Source organism: Schistocerca nitens, chromosome 3, assembly GCF_023898315.1.
Source record: "Schistocerca nitens isolate TAMUIC-IGC-003100 chromosome 3, iqSchNite1.1, whole genome shotgun sequence".
Classification (NCBI taxonomy): domain Eukaryota; kingdom Metazoa; phylum Arthropoda; class Insecta; order Orthoptera; family Acrididae; genus Schistocerca; species Schistocerca nitens.
The window spans coordinates 905,061,333-905,084,411 of NC_064616.1; the positions used below are offsets into that span (position 1 = coordinate 905,061,333).

General features: G+C 44.8%; 1 protein-coding gene and 1 pseudogene across 1 annotated transcript in view; one reads left to right on the forward strand and one right to left on the reverse strand.

Moving 5' to 3' along the window:
• Positions 1-23,079, forward strand: part of LOC126249472 (uncharacterized) — a gene marked incomplete at its 5' end in the record, with an annotated part of 507,806 nt that overhangs the window by 279,501 nt on the left and 205,226 nt on the right. Inside the window, 2 exons of the mRNA XM_049951127.1 lie at positions 2,495-2,668; positions 11,500-11,746. Of these exons, the coding sequence (XP_049807084.1) occupies positions 2,495-2,668; positions 11,500-11,746 (421 nt within the window). The remainder of the gene's footprint in view (positions 1-2,494; positions 2,669-11,499; positions 11,747-23,079) is intronic.
• Positions 21,797-21,914, reverse strand: LOC126250555 (5S ribosomal RNA; annotated as a pseudogene).

Consider the following 23,079-nt stretch of genomic DNA (forward strand, 5'->3'; position numbering starts at 1 on the left):
GCTTACACTTCGGAGATGATGATCGTTTGTTCAAAAATGGCTCTGAGCACTATGGGACTTAACTTCTGAGGTCATCAGTCCTCGAGAACTTAGAACTACTTAAAGCTAACTAACTAGGACATCACACACATCCATTCCCGAGGCAGAATTTGAACCTGCGACCGTAGCGGTCGCGCGGTTCCAGACTGTAGCGCCTAGAACCGCTCGGCCACCCCGGCCGGCGATGAACGTTTGTATCGCTATGGCAATGCACCGTGCCACAAAGCACCATCTCTGAGGCAATTGTTTGTGAATAATTACATTCTTGAAATGGACTGACCTGTGCAGTCCCGACCCTAACTCAGTGGAAATTAGACACTTGACTTCACTCCGGACCCCAGCGTCAAAGGTGACTAGCTTGTCTGGTTTCAACTCCTGAGGAAGATTGGGCTACTAATCCTCCACATACATTCCGACTCGTCATTGAAAGTGTTCCCAACAGACTTCAAGCCGTCACAAAGGCAAATGGTTCAATAATAGGTGTTCGGGCGCTTTTTATCAGACAATGTATGTACTAATGTTTCGAACTGAAACGAAAGTAATAACAATAAACATGAATAATTGATTGTTGTCTTAGTGAACTGTACGACAAATATGCTGTGAGATGTTACTGTAATTAAGTCACTGAACTCTAGTTCAAATCCGCATTTAACCTTCCCGTTTTGCACTCAGTTCCTTTAAATCAGAGATAGTTGACGCGCTGGAGAGAGACAGAGAGAGAAAGAAACAGACCGACAGTGAGAGATATAGGGGCTAGGGGTAGGCGCTTCTGTTCTTACAAAGAATGGAATAGACCGGCTTGTTACATGACTGGGATGTCGTCTGACATATGGGTAAGATTGTGATAAGTTCCTATGGGACCAAACTGCTGAGGTCATCGGTCCCTAGGCTTACACGCTATTTAATCTAACTTACGCTAAGGACAACACGCACGCCCGTGATCGGGGGAGGACTCGAACCTCCGCCGGGGGAGCCGTGCGAACCGTGGCAAGGCGCCCCAGACGTACTGGTCGTCAAGCGCAAGAGTAAAAGATCACACGATAGAAGTTTACAAGTGATGATAAGTCGTATGAATTAGAATTACATGCTCGTTATGGTTGCATAGAAGCACACAAGGCAGCGCTTCGCGCCTGTCAACAGTAGAAGGAAGGAGGATGAACTTCGAACACCCTGTCGACGATGGGTTCATGAAAGACGAAACGGAATAATTGGAAATGGATAACGGGAGGATGAGGAAGAGATTCGGCCATTTTCTTGTAAAGAAACATTACTGGCATTGGCCTTAAGAAATTTAGTGGAACTGCAGAAAACCTGCGTCTGGGTGGTCGTATGGGAAGTTTTACCACCGTCCTCCAGAATGCGAGTCCACTTTCGTGTAAACATGGTAGCGATCCGTTAAGTACGAGAGATATTCTGATATTGAAGATGTTTCTCTGGGCTGTATTAGGGTCTCTGATACGTTCAAATGGCTCTGAGCACTATGGGACTCAACTGCTGAGGTCATAAGTCCCCTAGAACTTAGAACTACTTAAACCTAACTAACCTAAGGACAACACACACATCCATGCCCGAGGCAGGATTCGAACCTGCAACTGTAGCGCCAGAACTGCTCGGCCACCAGCGGCCGGCTCTCTGATACGTCTGCTATAGTCTCTCATACCCTCTGCATGAAAATGCGCAACACGATCTCTCCTGAATGGTGTCACAACGGTTTCAGGAGGTGCTTGTAAGACCACAACGGTTTCAGGAGGTGCTTGTAAGACTCCTAGACCACAAGGCCGTAGCTCTACTGAGCACTTTGAGACACCATCGAACAAGACGTGCGCTTCTCGGAGCCAGTCTCCGTGATCTGTGGGCAGCAGTTGTTGCTCACAGAATAGAGTGACTCCTCAACGCTTTGGGTATTTCATGTTATTCCTGCAACAATGCATTACCGCCGTCATCAGAATGACATTGCACTAGGTAGTTATCTCCACTTTGGCTGCCTAGTTAACATCTTCACCCTAGTACTAAATTCTCCCTACGAGTCGGGAACGCTCGAACACTAGCAGTCAAAATAGCATGTGAGGTGGTCAAATGGACATGGATAACGTACATAGGATTCTCTTGGAAAATCTATTTCTAACCCACACTAGTACTTCTCAATCTGTTCACATTCCGAGAGTATTTTCAGAGGGAAAAAAATGTATTCAAGCCCTAAGAAGCTCCTCGCTGCATCATGCATTGTCACATTTCATGTATTCCTACTCAGGATAATAACATTCATCATTCACCCTACTTGTGATAAATGAAACTGAAGTATGTATTGTTACGCTTCCTAGGACAAGAATTTTTTATCTGTAACTGTGTTTTCATTTATTATTCATGTCCTATCACTTTTTGGAAACTTCACCAAAGATCCATCAGATAATTTTAGCTATTTCTTACGAGGTTACTGATGACGGGCTTTGCGCAGGGCCGCGGCTACGAGTCGGAGTCGTGCGGCGCGGAGGACTGCGCGGACGGCGCGCTGGAGCCGGGCCCGGGCTGCCGCTGCGGCGGCTGCCAGATGCGCGTGCGCGACGGCGCCACCGCCAGACTCGCCGCCTCCTCCACCAGCTGCCCTGGCCGCAGCCTCTGGCTGCTGCAGGTACTCACTACGTCCACCTTCCACAAAATCTACTCACCAGCAGTTGCCCCGATAAAACTACCCACATTCTACTGAACGCTACGTACTGACTGCCCGAGACCTACTTACACTACTGGCCATTAAAATTTTTACACCACGAAGATGACGTGCTACAGACGCGAAATTTAACCGACAGCAAGAACATGCTGTGATATACAAATCATTAGCTTTTCAGAGCATTCACACAAGGTTGGCGCCGGTGGCGACACCTACAACGTGCTGAAATGAGGAAAGTTTCCAACCGACAACTCATACACAAACAGCAGTTGACCGGCGTTTCCTGGTGAAACGTTGTTGTGACGCCTCGTGTAAGGAGGAAAATGGGTACCAACACGTTTCAGACTTTGATAAAGGTCGGATTGTAACCTATCGCGATTGCGGTTTATCGTATAGCGACATTGCTGCTCGCGTTGGTCGACGGATCGAATGACTGTTAGCAGAATATGGAATCGGTGGTCTCAGGAGGGTAATATGGAACGCCGTGCTGGATCCCAGCGGCCTCGTATCACTACCAGTCTCGATCCCTGAGTCAACAGATGGGGACGTTTGCAAGACAACAACCATCTGCTCGAACAGTTCGACGACGTTTACAGCAGCATGGACTATTAGCTAGGAGACCATGGCTGCGGTTACCCTTGACGCTGCATTACAGACAGTAGTGTCTGCGATGGTGTACTCCACGACGAACCTGGGTGCACGAATGGCAAAACGTCATTTTTCGGATGAATCCAGGTTCTGTTTACAGCATCATGATGGTCGCATTCGTGTTTGGCGACATCGCGGTGAACGCACATTGGAAGCGTGTATTCGTCATCGCCGTACTGCCGAATCACCTGGTGTGATAGTATGGGGTGCCATTGCTTACACGTCTCGGTCACCTCTTGTTCGCATTGACGGCACTTTGAACAGTAGACGTTACATTTCAGATGTGTTACGTCCCGTGGCTCTACCCTTCATTCGATCCCTGCCAAACCCTACATTTCAGCAGGATAATTCACGACCGCATGTTGCAGGTCATGTACGGGCCTTTCTGGATACAGAAAATGTTCGACTGCTGCCTTGGCCTGCACATTCTCCAGATCTCTCACCAATTGAAAACGTCTGGTCAATGGTGGCCGAGAAACTGGCTCGTCACAATACGCCAGTCACTACTCTTGATGAACTGTGGTATCGTATTGACGCTGCATGGGCAGCTGTACCTGTACACGCCATTCAAGCTCTGTTTCACTCAATGCCCAGGTGCATCAAGGCCGTTATAACGGCCAGAGATGGTTGTTCTGGGTACTGGATCTATGCACCCAAATTGCGTGAAAATGTAATCACATGTCAGTTCGAGTATAATATATTTGTCCAATGAATACCCGTTTATCATCTGCATTTCTTGTTGGTGTAGCAATTTTAATGGCCAGTAGTGTATTTCAGAACAGTATATTGTATTTATCGGAGTACTTTCATCTAAAAGTGCGTACCCAGCGTATCTCAGGAGCTATGCTTCGAAAGGCTTCCTCAACAGTTTGCGGCATTTCTTCATTAGTCCATCATTGCGAAATTGCACTTGATTATTCCCCGTCGAGAGTTGACAGCAGTGGTGAGTTTTGGGCTTCGTGATGGCCGTTTCATTTGGGTTGGAGGTGTTTCTGAACCATGGCGAAACCAGTGCCGTCGAAATTGTTCATGGAGGATGCTGAATAGAGAACTGTGCTGGAGCTCCAGTACGCTGTAACCACACGTAATCCATGTTTCCAAGCTGAGAAATATGGTTTGAACATGTATCATGATGACATACTAGCCCATATCATAACATAAGGCGGGTTCCTTTCCAGTGCTTGCACGTAATGGGGATTTTCATTAGACTAGAAAACCACATTTCTCCTGTTTGAACTGCGATATATCACATATTCGTGGGAAAATAACGCTCTTGAGGGAGAAACGGCATTTGGCTATTGTGCCAATAAAACGGCTTTCGCACTGCACGAAACATAAGCACGTTTGTCCCAATCAAGAAGGGTTACTTTATGAGGAATTGCCTTGCCACAGTGATCCCTATACACGCCCATCATCCCTGTCTGTGGACGTTCGTGCACCACACACACACATACACAACTAATCATTCCTCGATGGTATAATTGTGTCCGTTCACATCTGCCATGGATTCACAATTGTAGGAATGCAATAGTGAAACAAGACGGTATTACCTATCATCTGGCTTCTGTTATGCACCCTTTGGATATTCGAAACTCGGAAGATTTTATACAGCGACTGAAGACTTTGCGTCTCGAACCAACTAGCATGTCAACGAGTTTCAACGTCGTCTCTTTGTTCACACGAGTACCTTTGGTAGATTCATCACAACTTATAGGACATAAGCTGGAAGAGAACATCTTACTTCTATTCAGACATGGGCTTACCTCGATTTACTTTTATTTAATGAACAATATTTTTTGCAAACTGACAATGTTGCTATAGATAGCCCTTTGTCTCCCACAGTACCTAACCTTTTTATGGAAAACTTCGAGGAAAAAGCACTTCAGTAGGCGGCTTTGAAATGTAAATGTCACTGGAGATATGTGGACGACACCTTTGTAGTATGGCCACATGGTTCAGTAACGTCTCCTACATTTCTGGAAAACCGTAACTCCCTCCATTCGAGCATTTCCTTCACCACGGAACTGTAGAAAAATGAAGACCTCTCGTTCTTAGATGTTTTGGTCCGCAGAAAAGAAGGCGGTTCATTGGGTCGCAGTGTGCTCCGTAAACAAATTCACACTGACCTATATCTACGAGATGCGAGCTGCCATCACCTATCTCAACGCAGAACTGTATTACGAATTCTCGTTCATAGGACTACAGTTGTCTCGGATACACGGAAATTATCAGCAGGAGTTAGCCATCTTTGCTCTGTGTTTGTAAAAAATGGATGCTCTGATAAACAGATTCGAAATTAATTTCAGCCTGCAAATACTAAACGTCAAGGACAGTCAGAAGAAACGCAAAACCCTTTGTTGGTGGCGTGTCCTTTAATATCAGAAAACATAAAATAAAATTTGTCATCTGCCCTCTAGCGCGAGTGCAAACGATGCTGTTGAAGACAACTTGGGCCTAACGAGGCCAGGAATGTATAAAATCGCTTGCCAGTGTGGGAAATCATATCTTAGTCAGACGTGTTGCACTGCTAAAGATGGATGCGCTGAATATAGACATCACACCAGATTGAGTCAGCCAGAAAAGTCTGCTGTTGTTTAACAATTTCTTGACACGGGACATAGCATAAACTATAGCGAATCAAAGCTCGTTTCGTCCGCCTCCACGTACAGGGACTTCACCATTAAAGAAGCAGTCGAAACACGCGTAAGTAGCGGCCTGTTTACTAGAGACATTGGGATCTCAACTCTGCAAGGTATGGAAACCAGCACTGGTGGTGCTACGGCATCGTCGGCCGCAGACGGATGAATCTAGAGTCAACACAGCCTGGGAATCAGAATCCGGACACTTAAACTGGGTGCCAACGCACTTCCTGGGCGCGCACTAGGCCACGATTTGCGGCCACACTTTTCTCGCGTCGCGCCTACGAAGACCGTGGCCGGTTTCTCCGACAAGAGGCACTGGATGTCGTCGTCCTCTATGATTCGTCTGGAATGATGTTACAGCCACGCCCATTGACTACTGCGCATATCTTGGCGACCCACTGCAACAAATCATTAATAAGCACCTGAAGATTACGAGCAGCTGTCTCGTTGAAATATTCTGCAGTTTGCTCGAAATTATCCGACGCGACGGCCGTGAACCACTGGACACAATAGTACGCTGACAATTCCTTTCTTCAGCTTCAAAGCAGGAATACCAATAAAACAAATATTTATTTCCCACATTGTACAAAGCCAAGAGGAATACGAGGACTTTTCGGACACCCTGTACATTTCACTGAAACCGGACTGTGTTATGTCAGCCAATATGGGCTAGGGGTGTCATTCTCGTCTTTTGTGTCAGAATGACTCAGTTGAATGTGTTAGGTAGCTCGAACAGTGAAGCATTGTAACGGGCCTCAGGTTCGAGAATTTCGTCAGAAACAGATCATACGAAGTCCCAGAGGCCTATGTAAACTGGGGACAGACTCTGTATCGCATCGCCACTAAGGTGGTCCTGAGCCGAGATGCAATTTCTCTCAACACTGTCAGCATTTTCATCAGGCCTCTGACATTTCGCCCCTATTATTCATCCTCTGCATGGGTACAGCAACGACTGACGTACAGACACAATATTCCTGGACAATTCTTTACGTGAATGATATAAGCCTAACTCAAGAAACAGTACGTGAACTCCATCACCAGTTCCAGACTTGGAAAGGCAGACTATATGAGAATTGGCTGCGACTCAATACCCAGAAGACTGAATACCCACGTCCTAGCCTCCAAACTGATTGTACTATGAGACTCAGTGATCAAGATTCGCTAAACACTTGGAATTTAAATAACTATAATCAATTGTAATCTCAAATTCTGATGCCAGTTCTGATACCCGGGCGAGTGTGAACACAGCTTAACTCAAGAAGAGCAGGTCGCCGGAGTCGTCTACGATCAAAATACAAAAGACAAAAATTTAAATCACCATGGTAAGCCCAGTTTATGGCGCGGAATGCCGTCCAGTGACGAAACATATAAGCAATTTTTCATACAACGGAGATCAAGATACTTCGATGGACTCTCGGGCTGTCTTGATATGACCACGTAAGAGATGAGGATGTTCGACAAAGATTTGACGTCTTCCGAATTGTGGATAATGGGAGGAATGCTTGTTTCCGCTGCTCAGTCACGTAATGGCAAGGCAAGACAACTCTGTCGCAAAAACTGTTCTCCAATTGAGCAGGTGGCATACAATCACGTGGAAATCCAACAAATTGATAGACCAACATCATTAAGTCCGACTGCGTGTTTAGTTTAAAACCTGAAAATGTCGACAGTAAAGCGAAATGGAGAAGCTATGGCACAGCAGTGGACTATCCACCTGCGGAATAAACATTCAGAAAGACATTTAAGAGGCAAAGCACATTATTTGTATGTGGTGACTTTTGGTCATGAGCCTTGTAACTGATTTAATGGAGCCCGCCATGAATTCTTCTCATGTTTCACACTCTTCATCTGACAATAGCACACTTACACCCAACGTCCATAACTCCAATATTTGTCTTCCTCAACAGTTCTTATTTCGAACAGCTCCATCAAGCACCACAGAAATTATTATTTGATGTTTTAACACATCCTGTCCCCTCTTTTTGTCAATATTCCCTACATATTCCTTTTCTCGTCAATTTTTCGGAGAACACCCTCATTTCTTATCTGATCAGTCCACCTAATTTTCAACATTTTCTGTAATACATATCAAACGCTTCGATTCTCCTCTTTTCCAGTTTCGCCACAGTGATTGATTCATTTCCATACAATGCTGTGCTCCTAGCATACATTGACGAAAATTTCTTCCTCAAATGAACGCAGATATTTTATTCTGGTAGACTTCTTTTTGCCAAGAATTCCCTGTTTCGCTGTGCTAGTCTGTTTCTTTATGTCCCCCTTGCTTCGTTCGTCATGTGTTAATTTGTTTCAAGGTAACAGACTTCCTTTACTTTAGCTACTTCATGGCCCCCAACTTTGAAGTTAAGTTTATCGCTAATATCGTTTGTGATACTCCTCAATGCTTTCATCTTTCTCTTGTTTACTTTCTATCAATAGTGTCTGATCATTAGACTGTTCATTCCATACAACAGGTCCTGCAATTCTTCCTCACTTCCACCGAGAATAGTATGTCATCCGCAAATATTATTATTGACATCCTTTCACCCTGAATTTGAATCCTTCTCCTGAACCTTCCTTGTATTTACGTTATTGCTCCTTCGATGCGTAGATTGAGCAGTACGGGCGAAATACTGTATCCCTGTCTTACACCCTTTTGAACAAGTTCACACCGGTGCTGTGAATTGTGTTCCTCGCTGTGAGGGGCGCGAGTATTCATGCGTTGTTTCGTCTGGTGGAGCTGCTATTCCCGTTTCTCACCGTAGGGCGGCAGTCGTATTCAAACGCCCTGGGCTACTTTTTTAATATATAGACTTTTTATTTTTTAAAGAAGGAGAGATCATATAAAATGATTTTATACTAAATTAATGGCAAATTATGTGATATTTGTTCAGAGATCTCCTTTTCTCTCCTTGAAGGGTCGCACAAAATTGTGTTCACAGTTCTTCATTGCGCCAGGCTGGCGAAAAAAGTACACCTGGAAAGTTGACGGCGATTTTGACCAATGACGGCATATCTCACCTGGGGGATAGTAGATGTACTTATAATGATTTCAATGTCGTCCGCAAACAGGTAGTGGCATAGTACCAGAGCGCCACCTGTGTTTACCCGATTCTGCCTGCATCCAAATGATGGTCGTTTGCGTGTACGACTCATACCTGGTGATCACTGTCTCGTAGAGAGCATTTGTGTGAGACACACTGGTCCCACCCTGGACCTTACTGTCTGGGTCATGATAAACTACAACACTCGTACTCCTCTGGTGTTTCTGAAGGGCACGTCAACCAGCACTCGGTACGTGCACAATGTTGTTAGATCCATTCTTTTGTCGTTCTTGCAACAGGAACGTGATATGTTGTTCCAACATGATAATGTTCACCCACACACTGCGTGTGTAACTTAACGTGCTCTGCAAGACGTGCAGCAAGTTCTCTGGCCAGCACGATCGCTGAAATTGTCTCCAATCGAGCATGTGTGATATGATGAACGAGAAGTGATTCATGCGGCTCGTCAACCAAATACTCTTACAGAACTACGTGAACAGTTCGAGCAGGACAGTATTCTCCATCTGCACGATCGACTGGACGCCAGAATCAGCGCCTGCATCACCACCGGTGGTAGCTACACCACTACCAAAATGGGTGCTTCGGCATGGGTCGATACCTGGTACCTCAGAAGCGCTTGTTCTATTAATCTGTAAACGTAATCATTTCATGTACTTCATATCCACTGTTGGAACAATAAATCTTGAGTGAATTTGAAACATCTAAAAAGGTGTACTAATTCTTTTTCCGGGAATGTATGTCACACGTTATTCTATTGCTAGTAGCATAATTGGCAGAGTCAAGCGCGAACCGCCGGTAGAACACGTTGGTGTGAAAGTATTAATCCCATCACTTCGTTCTTGGCGACGTTAAGGAAGCAAATAGCTCTGGAAGGCTTCAGACGTTACACTACTGGCCATTAAAATTGCTACACCAACAAGAAAAGCAGATGATAAACGGGTATTCATTGGGCAAACATATTATACTAGAACTGACATGTGATTACATTTTCACACAGTTTGGGTGCATAGATCCTGAGAAATCAGTACCCAGAACAACCACCTCTGGCCGTAATAACGGCCTTGATACGCCTGGGCATTGAGTCAAACAGAGCTCGGATGGCATGCAGCTTCAACACGATACAACAGTTCATCAAGAGCAGTGACTGGCGCATTGTGACAAGCCACTTGCTCGGCCACCATTGGCCAGACGTTTACAATTGGTGAGAGAACTGGAGAATGTGCTGGCCAGGGCAGCAGTCGAACATTTTCTGTATCCAGAAAGGCCCGTACAGGACCTGCAACATGCGGTCGTGCATTATCCTGCTGAAATGTAGGGTTTGGCAGGGATCGAATGAAGGGTAGAGCCATGGGTCGTAACACATCTGAAATGTAACGTCCACTCTTCAAAGTGCCGTCAATGCGAACAAGAGGTGACCGAGACGTGTAACCAATTGCAACCCATACCATCTCGACGAGTGATACGCCAGTATGGCGATGACGAATACACGCTTCCAATGTGCCAAACACGGATGCGACAATCATGATGCTGTAAACAGAACCTGGATTCATCCGAAAAAAATGACGTGTTGCCATTCGTGCACCCAGGTTCGTCGTTGAGTACGCCATCGCAGGCGCTTCTGTCTGTGATGCAGCGTCAAGGGTAACCGCAGCCATGGTCCACGAGCTGATAGTCCATGGTGCTGCAAACGTCGTCGACCTGTTCGTGCAGATGGTTGTTGTCTTTCAAACGTCCCCATCTGTTGACTCAGGGATCGAGATGTGGCTGCACGATCCGTTACAGCCATGCGGATAAGATACCTGTCATCTCGACTGTTAGTGATACGAGGCCGTTGGGATCCGGCACGGCGTTCCGTATTACCCTCATGAACCCACCGATTCTATATTATGCTAACAGTCATTGGATCTCGACCAACGCGAGCAGCAATGTCGCGATACGATAAACCACAATCGCGATAGGCTACAATCCGACCTTTATCAAAGTCGGAAACGTGATGGTACGCATTTCCCCTCCTTACACGAGGCATCAAAACAACGTCCCACCAGGCAACGCCGGTCAACTGCTGTTTGTGTATGAGGAATCGGTTGGAAACTTTCCTCGTGTCAGCACGTTGTTGGTGTCGCCACCGTCGCCAAGCTTGTGTGAATGCTCTGAAAAGCTAATCATTTGCATATCACATCATATTTTTCCTGTCGGTAAAATTTCGCGTCTGTAGCACGTCATCTTCGTGGTGTAGCAATTACAATGACCAGTAGTGTATATGATAAGGGCCATCTAATTTCAAAAGGTGCAGTACGAATGGATGAGTAGACAGCCTTTTAAAACGTTGTAGGGGAGTCTCTTTCGAGTTCAAAAACAGAACAGTTTGATACATGGAGTAGCACTCCCTATTTCCGTGCGTGTAGACTCGACTTGAAAATGAAGCTGAGGCGACTGCCCGCAGGCGGACGACGGCTGGGTGCTGAAGCTGACGTTCGAGCACGTGGTGCTGCCGTGCGGCTCGCACTGGCTCAAGGTGCGCGACGGCGACTCGCTGTCGGCGACGCTGCTGGCGCAGCTGAGTGGCCGCCCGCACGTGCCGCTGACCATCATCTCGGAGGGGCCCTTCCTGCTCATCGAGTTCTTCTCCGACGTGCCGCTCGCCGTGCTGGGCTGCAGCGGCAGCTTCGTCGCTCGCGCCACTCCCCTCTGTAAGTACGTCTCTCGGCTGCGCTTGCGACATCTGTTTGCCATAACAACAAAATCAAAAATGTTCGTTAGCGATGTAGCCGTAAAAGATCCAAAAAGTGACACTGATCTGTGTTTAGGTCGACTCTCCACCAGAAAGACTGCCAGAGCACTTTACATTACACCAACCCTCACAGTGCATACATGACAGTTGCCTTCTCCAACCGAAACATCTAATCAACTCTCCACTATTACTCCGTCTCCACGTTCCTTCCCACAATCGCATTCCGTCTTAATGTTTAACTAGAGCTGAGAAATAGACATATCTCCATCAGGACCATTGCAGCTCCACTATTACTCCGTCTCCACGTTCCTTCCCACAATCGCATTCCGTCTTAATGTTTAACTAGAGCTGAGAAATAGACATATCTCCATCAGGACCATTGCAGCACAAACATCAATACTTTCGGCAGTATAACAAAAGCGCCGCGCGGAGTTAGCCGAGCGGTCATAGGCGCTGCAGTTATGGACTGTGCGGCTGGTCCCGGCGGAGGTTCGAGGCCTCCCTCGGGCATGGGTGTGTGTGTTTGTCGTTAGGATAATGTAGGTTAAGTAGTGTTTAAGCTTAGGGACTTATGACCTTAGCAGACGCTCCAGGTTAGGCCAGAGCGCTAATGCGTTGCTTCCTGGACTCGGGTAGGCGCGCCAGCCCCGGATCGAATCCGCCCGGCGGCTTAACGACGGAGGCTGGTGTGCCGGCCAGCCTGGATGTGGTTTTTAGGCGGTTTTCCACATACCACTAGGTGAATACCGGGCTGGTTCCCACGTTCCGCCTCAGTTACACGGCTCGCAGACATCTGAACACATTTGCACTATTCCATGGATTACACCAGACACAGACAGTTGAGGTACACTAATTCCGTCCCGGGGGTACGGTTTGGTGGCAAGAATGGTATCTGGCCACCCCTTAAATTAACCTTGCCAATTCCGATTAACCATGCCGACCCTGCGTCATTGCGGTAAACAGGCAGAAGTAAAAGAAAGAAAGAAAGAAAGAACTGACGACCTTAGCAGTTAAGTCTCATAAGATTTCACACACATTTGAACATTTTTTTTATAACAAAAGCTATTCCATTATACATATCATTCCTGTGGATCATGGGGCATACCAGGACTGCCAGGAATGCGGAAGCAAACGGACTGACACAGAACGCAGTAACTAATAGAATAAAAAATGGCTCTGAGCACTATGGGACTTAACATCTATGGTCATCAGTCCCCTAGAACTTAGAACTACTTTAATATAACTAACCTAAGGACATCACACAACACCCAGTCATCACGTGGCAGAGAAAATCCCTGACCCCGCCGGGAATCGAACCCGGGAACCCGGGCGCGGGAAGCGATAACGCTGCCGCACGACCACGAGCTGCGGACAACTAATAGAATACAGGAGACACGTGTTCCAGGTAAAAGTCTAGTTTTCGTAGGCAGCAAAATGGCAAAAGATCAGCTGAACACCTGCTACAAAACCAATCGCATACACTACACGCGTAATGGTCCGTAGGAAACTGGAATATGAAACATGATTCTGCTGGCAAAAGTAGCACGAGACGGTTACTGATTACCTTTGTCAGACGGAAATACAGCCACCGCTGCTACCGAAAACGGTTTCATAGAATTCATGTTGCCATCCTCACACTGCGACTGTGGGGAAATCCAGGTCAGTGTCATATACGAGGGCGTGCTGAAAAGTAATGCCTCTGAATTTTTTATGCATAAACTCTAAATCTTTTTAAATAAAACAAACGTAATCAACAGTTTACATTTTTGTTCTTCATGTCTACATGTTTATTTCTCAGCATGGTCACGCTGGCGACGAACGCAATTCTTCGAATGAGAGACCAGTTTGTTGATAACGTCGCTGTAGAATGTTTGACGTTCATGACCCACCTCTCTACTTGCAGCGCTTCTTCGCTAACAAAGTGAAGTTCTCGAAAGTGTTGTAGAAGTTTTGGAAACAGATGAAAGTCGGATGGTGCCAAATCGAGATTGTATGGAGGATGATCGATGATAGCACTTTTATATACGTGGTAGCGGTCGTGTGTGGTCTGGCACCATCATGCTGAAGGAGTAAATGTTCCATGTGTGGACGAACTATTCGAATTCGAAACTCGATTACAGCCGCTGTTTCTCACGCACCGACGTAGTTACGTTACACACCGCCATGATACACGCTACAATTCGAAGACCTCTAGCTGCAGAGGGCTGAAAGTATGTAGACATGAAGAATAAAGCTGTAGAATGTTACTAACGTTTCTTTTAAATGAGTTTTCTTCAGAGAGAGAGAGAGAGAGAGAGAGAGAGAGAGAGAGAGAGAGAAAGAGTGGGGGAGAGATGAGTATCTGGGTTAATTATATGTATTTAGAAAACAAGTTGTTAGCGTAAGAGGCAAAGTCTTTTTGGTTAATTTACTTATTGAAGTGTTATCTCTAATCTCATTGTAATTCGCTTTAAATTGCTCATTAGCCGTTCTTTGTCATATCGCTAATTTTAATTATGACAGCTACTTTTTCGTGTTTTAGTGTTTTGTTTCCAATTTTTTTATGTTAAAAAACTATGGTTGAAGAACAGATACTTAGTTGCGACCAGCCATTCCCTACGTTATCTAGGCGTAAAATATCTGCATAATTCCATTATTTGAGAGAGATACCATTTCTACTGCGTCCATACTGGAGAGCATCCGGGGCTCATCCAGAATACCTATACCCAAACAAGTTCCGCCTATTTATGGTCTCAGAATGTGACTACAAGTGCGCAACTTCCAGAGCAACAAGTGTTCCCCTTAAACATATTGGTGCAGTGATTATGAATCTGCGCTCGGATTATGGGGAACGGGATGAAAAATCCGTATAGCGTGGTTCTTAGTTATGTCTTCCCCTGTTTCACTAATGAGTACTCCTAGACCCCGCATGTGCCATGAAGAAGAGATGTTGGGTGTGTTGGTTTATTTATTTAATGTTGTTCGTATTTGAATATCTGATTCTTTGTATTCTTACCACTGATATAATTCAACGTTTCGAACAACAGGTACGAAAATTAATGCTTTTAGCCACTCAAGTTTTAGGTTGCTTGAGCACCATAATTTCGACTCTGTATAACACAATATCTATTCTATGAGATCACTTGACAATTTTCGATGTGCTAGCAGTTCTGTTACGAAATGCTCTGCAAATTCTTATGCACCATTCTGTAGGAGGCAGAATGTTGTCGCCTCATTACAACTCACACGTACAATTATAAGTGAGCGCTCGGTAATTTGGCAATTTTCATGAAAACGAACCTTTGCCAAACATTACAGCAAATTAAAATCTTGCCTATTAGGATTTGAGCGCAGAATCTTCGGATGAATGTCGTGACACATAAAGAAGGATGCAGTTTCATTTGTTAGCAGTTTTGCAAGAAAGGAAGGAATATTAGTATTTAGCGACGAGTAGGCGACACAGTTATTAGATTCGGAGCACAATCTCTGATTGGAGAGGGAAGGGGAAATAAATCGTCCGTTATCTTTCATAGGAATTGCGTCAGCATTCGCCTGAAGGCGATTTAGCGAAATGACAGAAAATATAGACCTGTATGGCTGAATGGGATTTTAACCGCCGTTCTCCCGAATACGAATACAATTTCTCAGCACTGCGTCACATCGCTCGTTAATTTTATAAGAATAGCTGTTTAAGTGAATTTGAACATTTTGTAGGAGAATAACTGTCAATGTGGGATTAGTGCCGTACTAAAATATGGCGCTCTGGGAATAATATGCGACGGAAAGCATCAATCTGTTCCGTTGCGATAAACAGACAACGTAACTAATCACGCTACGCTAGACACAGGCGCCATAATATAGCAGTTACGAGTTTTAATGGTAGCCGCAACTCTCCCATTATAGAAGGTATCCGGTCCCAAGTTATCAGAATCGTCCAAATACTCGTCATGTCAGTGTTCTGTCACTGCATACAAGGGGAGCATGCAAATTCGTTCAATATTCATGAGAGTCTGCGGTATTGCGGATCAGAGACTGTTAGCACAAAGCGGTGGAAACACTGCTGCAGCTTGCGGCCGAGAGATTATAACCGTCAGCCACATATGTGACAGCGTGGTTAGCCACACTGAATCTAATTTTCTCCTCGGGAAAATCTGGAGTTGTTTAGATCCTTGTCTTCTCCTTTCAAAGTTTTTTTCGTCTGCTACGTCGTAATATTATATGTTCTCGATGTGCCCTTACATTTCAGATAGACGTCAATTGGTCTCTCGTCTCTGGTTGTCTCATTAAAACTGTGAAAGCTACTATTAGATTTAGTTAGTTTTTCATGTTCTGTGATTGATACCTGTCATAAACTCGGCACCACGCAAAAAAACTAGTACGTACACTAACAAAACTACTTTTTCCTTTTGAAAACATGGCTAGATGCTGTTGATTTACATACATAAGATGTTTCTTTGCTTCCAACTAGCAATCCGACCTGGATTCGCACGGGTAGCACTGAGTACCTACACTGGTGTCCAAAATTAAAGCAACAAATGGAAATTTTGCAAGGATGTGTTTATTTTGCCACAAAACAATATAAGCAGGTGATAGTAAAGTAGAAACAATGTAAAGAATACAGAACGTAATCAACTGCAACATGCATAACGGTAAACAAAAGTGTTCTTCGTTTTTTTTTCCAACTTAACGGATTTGCACATACATTCTGACAACTGGTTAATGTGCTCAGTATGAGGTGTGACAACCTCTGCCACCAAAACCGGCTTGACAACGACGGGACATGCTGTGAATGACGTCGTAAATCTCATGTTGGGGCAATAACGCCCAGTCTTCCTTGCAGAATTGCCCACAACTCTTGGAGAGTGGTTAGTGGATGCTGACTTGATGCAACCCGCCTCCCTATTGCATCCCAGACATGCTCCGTGGGGTTCATATCGGGAGAGCGAGTAGCTCACGCCATGTGTGCAGTATCTTCCGTTTCCCAGAAAACATCAATCACCGGTGCTCTATGAGGTCGAGCATTATCATTCATCAATACGAAGTCTGAACCCACAGCACCTCACAACAACCGCGCATGAGATCCCGTCATCGTACCTGACAGCAGTTAAATCTTGTTGATTCATCTGTATAATTTAATGAAGAGTGTTCGAGTGGTCAGCATAAACCCTGCCCACATCATTAAGGATCCTCCACGATATCGGTCTCTTTCCACAATGGTTGGGTCCTAAAATCGTGTTACACGTGACTTCCAGATGAGAGTCCGTCGAGATCACTCTCCAGACCAAATCGTGACTCATATGTGAAAAGAACATTGTCCCACTGTTCGACCGTCCAGGTATCATGTGGACGGCTCCCCTCTAGACGTTCCCTTCTTTGAAGACACGCCAGGGGTAAACAGACATCAGGTTTCTAACAATAAAAACCACTCTGCTGAAGCGTTCCGTACACCGTTTGTCTCGATACAACACGTCTAGGGGATGCTGCACGGTCAGATGCCAGTTGCAATGCAGTACTAACGCGGTACCGTCGTGCTCATACAGTCAAATAATGGTCCACTCTTTCTGATGTCACACGTCGTTGGTCCTGTCCTGGTCTCTCTAAACTGACGCCTCATCCGAGAAACAACAGAACGATTCACATTAAGAGATCGGGCCATATCAGTTTCCAACTCTCCTGCCTCCGTTCTTCCTATGGCCCTCCACAGCAGAGTGTCTGTAGGTATCTTCTCTGTGCCATGCTGCACCGTCTGTGACTGTGTTCATAGCGACTGTGGATCTGGGACTACCCTGCATACACTACTCTGCTTGATAGGTGTCATGATGTCATTGTTAGCGTGCTTGTCCGTTGATCGGAATGCCATCTTACGTGCAGAACACGATCGTAACGACATCTTTTGACACTTTATATGACTATATAGTGAATTAGACACAGGGCGGGGAAGCAGCAGTTTGTTACTTTAATTTTGGACACCAGTGTAGGGCCGGACGACTTGTTCATGATATGTAGTGATAGACACAAACCTTCCTTGTCAGTCAATGTATCTATTAGCGAAAATAGTATTAAAATTGAAACAAGCCCTTTGAAAAATTGTTAAATGACTGTGCTGATTAACCCCTTACGTTATTTGATTTTCAAACAACTGAGCAAAACTGAACGTACTCAGACATTTCTCTCTTTACTTATTCTGATCATCACTAAACTAACACACAATATTTTTTTAACGCAACGCAATCTGACTTTCAATAATCCCTACAAAAGTATGGCCCTGACTAACAATAACCTATACCTTTCATGAATCACTTACCTCACAAAAATCTTCGTTACTCAAACTACTGCAATACAGCGTGCGTCAATACTGCCAGCTGAATAAAAGATTCTAACTACTGAAGGCAATAACTACTGACAGGCATAGTTAGCAAATGAAAGATTTTGATAGAGAACAAACAATGTATTTACCTTAATAATGTTCACAATTCATCATATATATATCAGTTCTTGATATCCAGTATTACAAATTTACTCTTTCTGATGGACACACGTCCAGATCGTCCGCTCTCAAAATTCTGCCATTTCTCTCCCCACGTCCACCACTGCTGGCGGCTCACCTCCAACCGCGCAACGCTACGCGCTGTTCACATGCAACTGCCCAACACTACAATAGAAAATATTCCAACAATGCAAACCTGCCACAGACTTCACACAGCACAGTTAGTGATTTTCATATAGAGCGCTACGTGGCGTTACCAACATCAAAACCTAAACAGCCTACTAACAAAATCACTACAATAGTCCCTGAAATTAGCATTCACACACATACAAAAAACACGGCGGGGGCTATAATTTACACGTAGTATGCATAGATTTTGGTCAATCATCGCCGCGCTCTGGAGATGCGGCGACTATTTACTGCTTTTCCCGCCAGATATCGCCTCCCCAGTAGCTGGCCAGCATATAGCTCCCATTATTGTAAACAGATGTCACTTCAAATGCAAATTAAATATGGAATAGATAGCAGTAAATCTATTACATACTAAATATTACTATGAATATAAATTATACACCTTCCCCATGAACCAGTCTGTCTTTTAGTAAAAACTATGTCAAAATTCCTGCAGTAGTTCTTCAGGTAAGCCATAATGTACAAACAGAAAGTCGTGGGGGGGGGGGGGATACTTTGATTTATAACATGTATAGATTTACACTAAAATTCGATAAATGTATCCCAGCCACAGACCGATATTGTCTATTCAGAAATTCAGCTAGACCGTAGAAGCAGTTATCAAGAAGATATACAGGGTAGTCATAATTATACTTGAAACTTCCTAGCAGGTTAAAACTGTGTGCCGGACCGAGACTCGAGTCTTGGTCCGGCACACAGTTTTAATCTGCCAGGAAGTTTCATATCAGCACACACTCCGCTGCAGAGTGAAAATCTCACTCTGGATAATTATACTTCCCCTACTTGGGCTAGTGTAGACGGAAAACTTTTATGATATGGGTACCCACTTCGCAGAACTGATCTTCAGACTGCGCACTGCAGTATTTCCGTTGTTAGTAGCGTTAGTGTCATAACATCCCGTTAGGTGCCGATACTGGCACGGCGACGTAGGGTTGAAACACAAGCATCAAGTGTGCATTACAGTTGCAGACAGTCAACATGGATCTGGACAAGGTGAACAGGACTCTACTTGTAAAACTGTTTTATCAAAACAACAGCAGTAGTTCTGCTGTTCTTCAGGAGTATCGGCGCATTAACGGATACGGAGAAGTCATTTTTCCGCACCATAGTTGAAGAACATGATTCGGAAGTTCGAATTAACTGGCGATTTGGGAATTGTACCTGGGAGAACCTGACGGTCAGTTGAACCACAAATTGTTGAAGTTACTGTTGCCATGTTTAAGAATGTAGGACGCAATGTGCAATCTTCAAGCATTGGATGAGCTGTGTCACGACAACTGAACATTTCATCGTCCACCATTGTTTCGGGCAGCAGTAGAACAATCTTTAGTGCGGTTCCAGGCTGTTGTGGATGCAGATGGTCGTCACATTGTGCAACGTTTGTAAACTGGAACGTAAACGTGGTATGCAATTACCCAATGTTACCATCTAATGTGTAACTTAAAATGTGTTTCTTTCAATGGTTTATTCATTACTTCTCTTCAGAATATCCTTACAAATGTTTCCACAAAGTTTCTTGTCCTACAGTCACTCGTTTTTCATGGGGATCCTCTCAAGTAGCGTAAGTTTAATTATAAACACCGTGTATCTCAGCTTGTTTTCAAGACTTTCACCAGTTTTCAACACTTCCGAACCACAAGGGAGATGGTCAATTATTTTTACGGCAGCTCCTCCTTGTGCAAGAATAAAATTAAGTTCTGGATAGTGGAGGCTATTTATGTTCCTCTTATTACATTCATTAATGATATTATTTTCAAATTTAAGACTTGTTCTTCCTAACAAACTACGCATTCGCCTGCTTATAGAACCCTGGTAAGCCTTGGATACCAGAAAGTTAGGTGCTGTGCCAGTGCCGGCTGAAATGGGCAAATTTCACACCTGCAGCACTGCCTAAAACAAGCTAGAAGTGGCTACAGAGCATATAAAAAGTTATGGCTTCTGTCCGTGGGTAACATGTTCATGGTGTCACCCAACCACTGGATCGAAAGGTGGGATTTATCCTACTTTTGTACAAGATGGGTTTCGAATAGGCGGATGGACAGACATCCAGGATAGTTGTGTTTGTAAAACGAGAACTAAATGAATCTGGTAAAAACCTTGCGTTGTTTATTGATCTCTAATGGATACATATGGCGCACCTAGGTAAGTTCTTGGAAGCTTTCACAGCCAAAGCGTATGAGAGCAGGAAAAAGAACATGTTATGAATTCGAAGCCGGCAGCCAAGATGGCGAAGTGTCTTTGTACTAGCCCTCAGCTACCAACGTCTGGGATTTCACTGAAATTTTCCTAAGCTTCTACTGGACGAAAATTGCGACTGATTCTTTACCAGGACGTCTGTACATCAGCAATCCTTGCCGTGAGAACCAGGCTTAGCCCACAATCACGTGTTGGGACGTTGGTCAGGCTGTGAGCGGTCTCTGAACAGCAGGAAACTCAGTTACCGGAATCAACTAAGAAATAAAAATGTTGTCTAATTCGTCTGTACTCCCGCCAGACGGATGGCCCCCTGCATAATACACATGATTTTAGAGTTTTCTCTGTATTCACCCTATTGTTTAAATGTTAGAATATTCTGGAAAAAGATATGAAACAGAAGGAGGGAAGGAAAGAACTCATTATTAATGTGAGTCAGTATTTTTCCACAAACCAAAATTGAGCCATCTGCATGAAAAAGGCATATTCCTTCCCCCTAGTAGGCATTTGATTCAATGTATCGAATGCATTATTCCACAGTGTTTCAGTCGTGTTTACATTTGTCTTTGTAAGCAATTTTTAGTATCGCGGCGAATTGTATAACTTAATGCCACATGGCTCCCCTTAGATCCTGATGTGTAGGAAAACCCAATCGGACGCCTTCAAGCAGGTTAGAGAGATTAGATTCGCAGCTTTGAATATGCCACAAAATGTCGTTTCCAGACATCACTGTGTTTTCGATAGACAGCAAACGTACATAGGAGCACAGAACAATATCGCCCAATAGTAACCATTGCCAAGCAAGGGAGATACATGACCGTAAATGAAAGGCAGACTCCAACGATATCTGCAATAAAATTACTAGTAGAACTTACACCTGCGTCAAAAGCCACAGTTTCACGCAAAATTATGCCAAAAGCATCCACAGACCTATTAAAATTAAACTTAACTCCGTCAGAACAGGCCTTGGAAGACCCAACGGTACCGACCGGCCTCCGTGACATCCTCAGCCCACAGGCGTCACTGGATGCAGATATGGAGGGGCATGTGGTCAGCACACCGCTCTCTCGGCCGTATGTCAGTTGACGAGACCGGAGCTGCTACTTTTCACTCAAGTAGGTCCTCAGTTTGCCTCACAAGGACTGAGTGCACCCCGTTTGCGAACAGCGCTCGGCAGACCGGATGGTCACCCATCCAAGTACTAGCCCAGCCCGACAGCGCTTAACTTCGGTGATCTGACGGGAACCGATGTTACCACTGCGGAAAGTCCGTTGGCAGAAACCTATTACTGGACATAAATATCAGATGATTCAGTCATTGGCCTTTATGACGTATTGAACTCAGCTGGGGACACTTTCAGTGGGGTGTCTAAATGGTTCAAATGGCTCTGAGCACTATGGGATTCAACTGCTGTGGTCATAAGTCCCCTAGAACTTAGAACTACTTAAACCTAACTAACCTAAGGACAGCACACAACACCCAGCCATCACGAGGCAGAGAAAATCCCTGACCCCGCCGGGAATCGAACCCGGGAACCCGGGCGTGGGAAGCGAGAACGCTACCGCACGACCACGAGATGCGGTGTCTAAATGTCTGTGGAGGATTGACAGCCCATTATTCATCAAGAGCCAAAACCAGAGAAGATAGTGATGCTGGACGCTGGGGTATAGAGCGAAGTTGACTTTATAATTCATCCCACACATGTTACAGTGCGTTCGACTTGAGAATTTGTGCAAGTCAAACCTTTCCAGGAATGTTACTATCCACATACAGTTGCCGCACAGAAGCTGTTTTATGACAGAGTGCGCTGCTATATTGATAAAAACCATTGTCGTCTCAGAACTTTTCCATTACTGTACGCAGTACGCAATTGTGCAAAATATGTTGATATTCTTCTGCATGTATCGTATTCTTAAGCGCAAGAAGGGGACCACATCCTATCCACGAAAAAGACCCCCATATCGTAACGCTATCTCCTTCGTACTTCATTATTGACACTACACATGATGGAGGATAAGATTCACCAGGAATTCGCAAACCCGTTCCATCGTATTGCCGCACGGTATAGCGTTATTTACCACTCCAAATCACTCGTTTCCAGCCATCCACTGTCCAGTGGCTTCGCTATTTACACCACCTCGAGCGTCGCTTAGCACTGATTACAGCACTGTGCTGAACTGCTCGTAGTGCTTTGGAACTCACCAATGATTTCTTTCCCTGACTTCATGCGATGTTTTACAACCATTCTCCACAATGCTTGACGGTTCCTGCATAGTCTTGCTTCAACTTTAGTTCTTCCTTCGCACTCCTACCTCACAATGGCATAACCAACAGTCGACTTTCGTTGCTTTAGAAGGGTTGAAATGCTTCTGATTGATTTGTTACTCAGATGATATTCAATCCAGTTGTCCTCTGCGGCGAATGTTCATCACAGAGAAGGG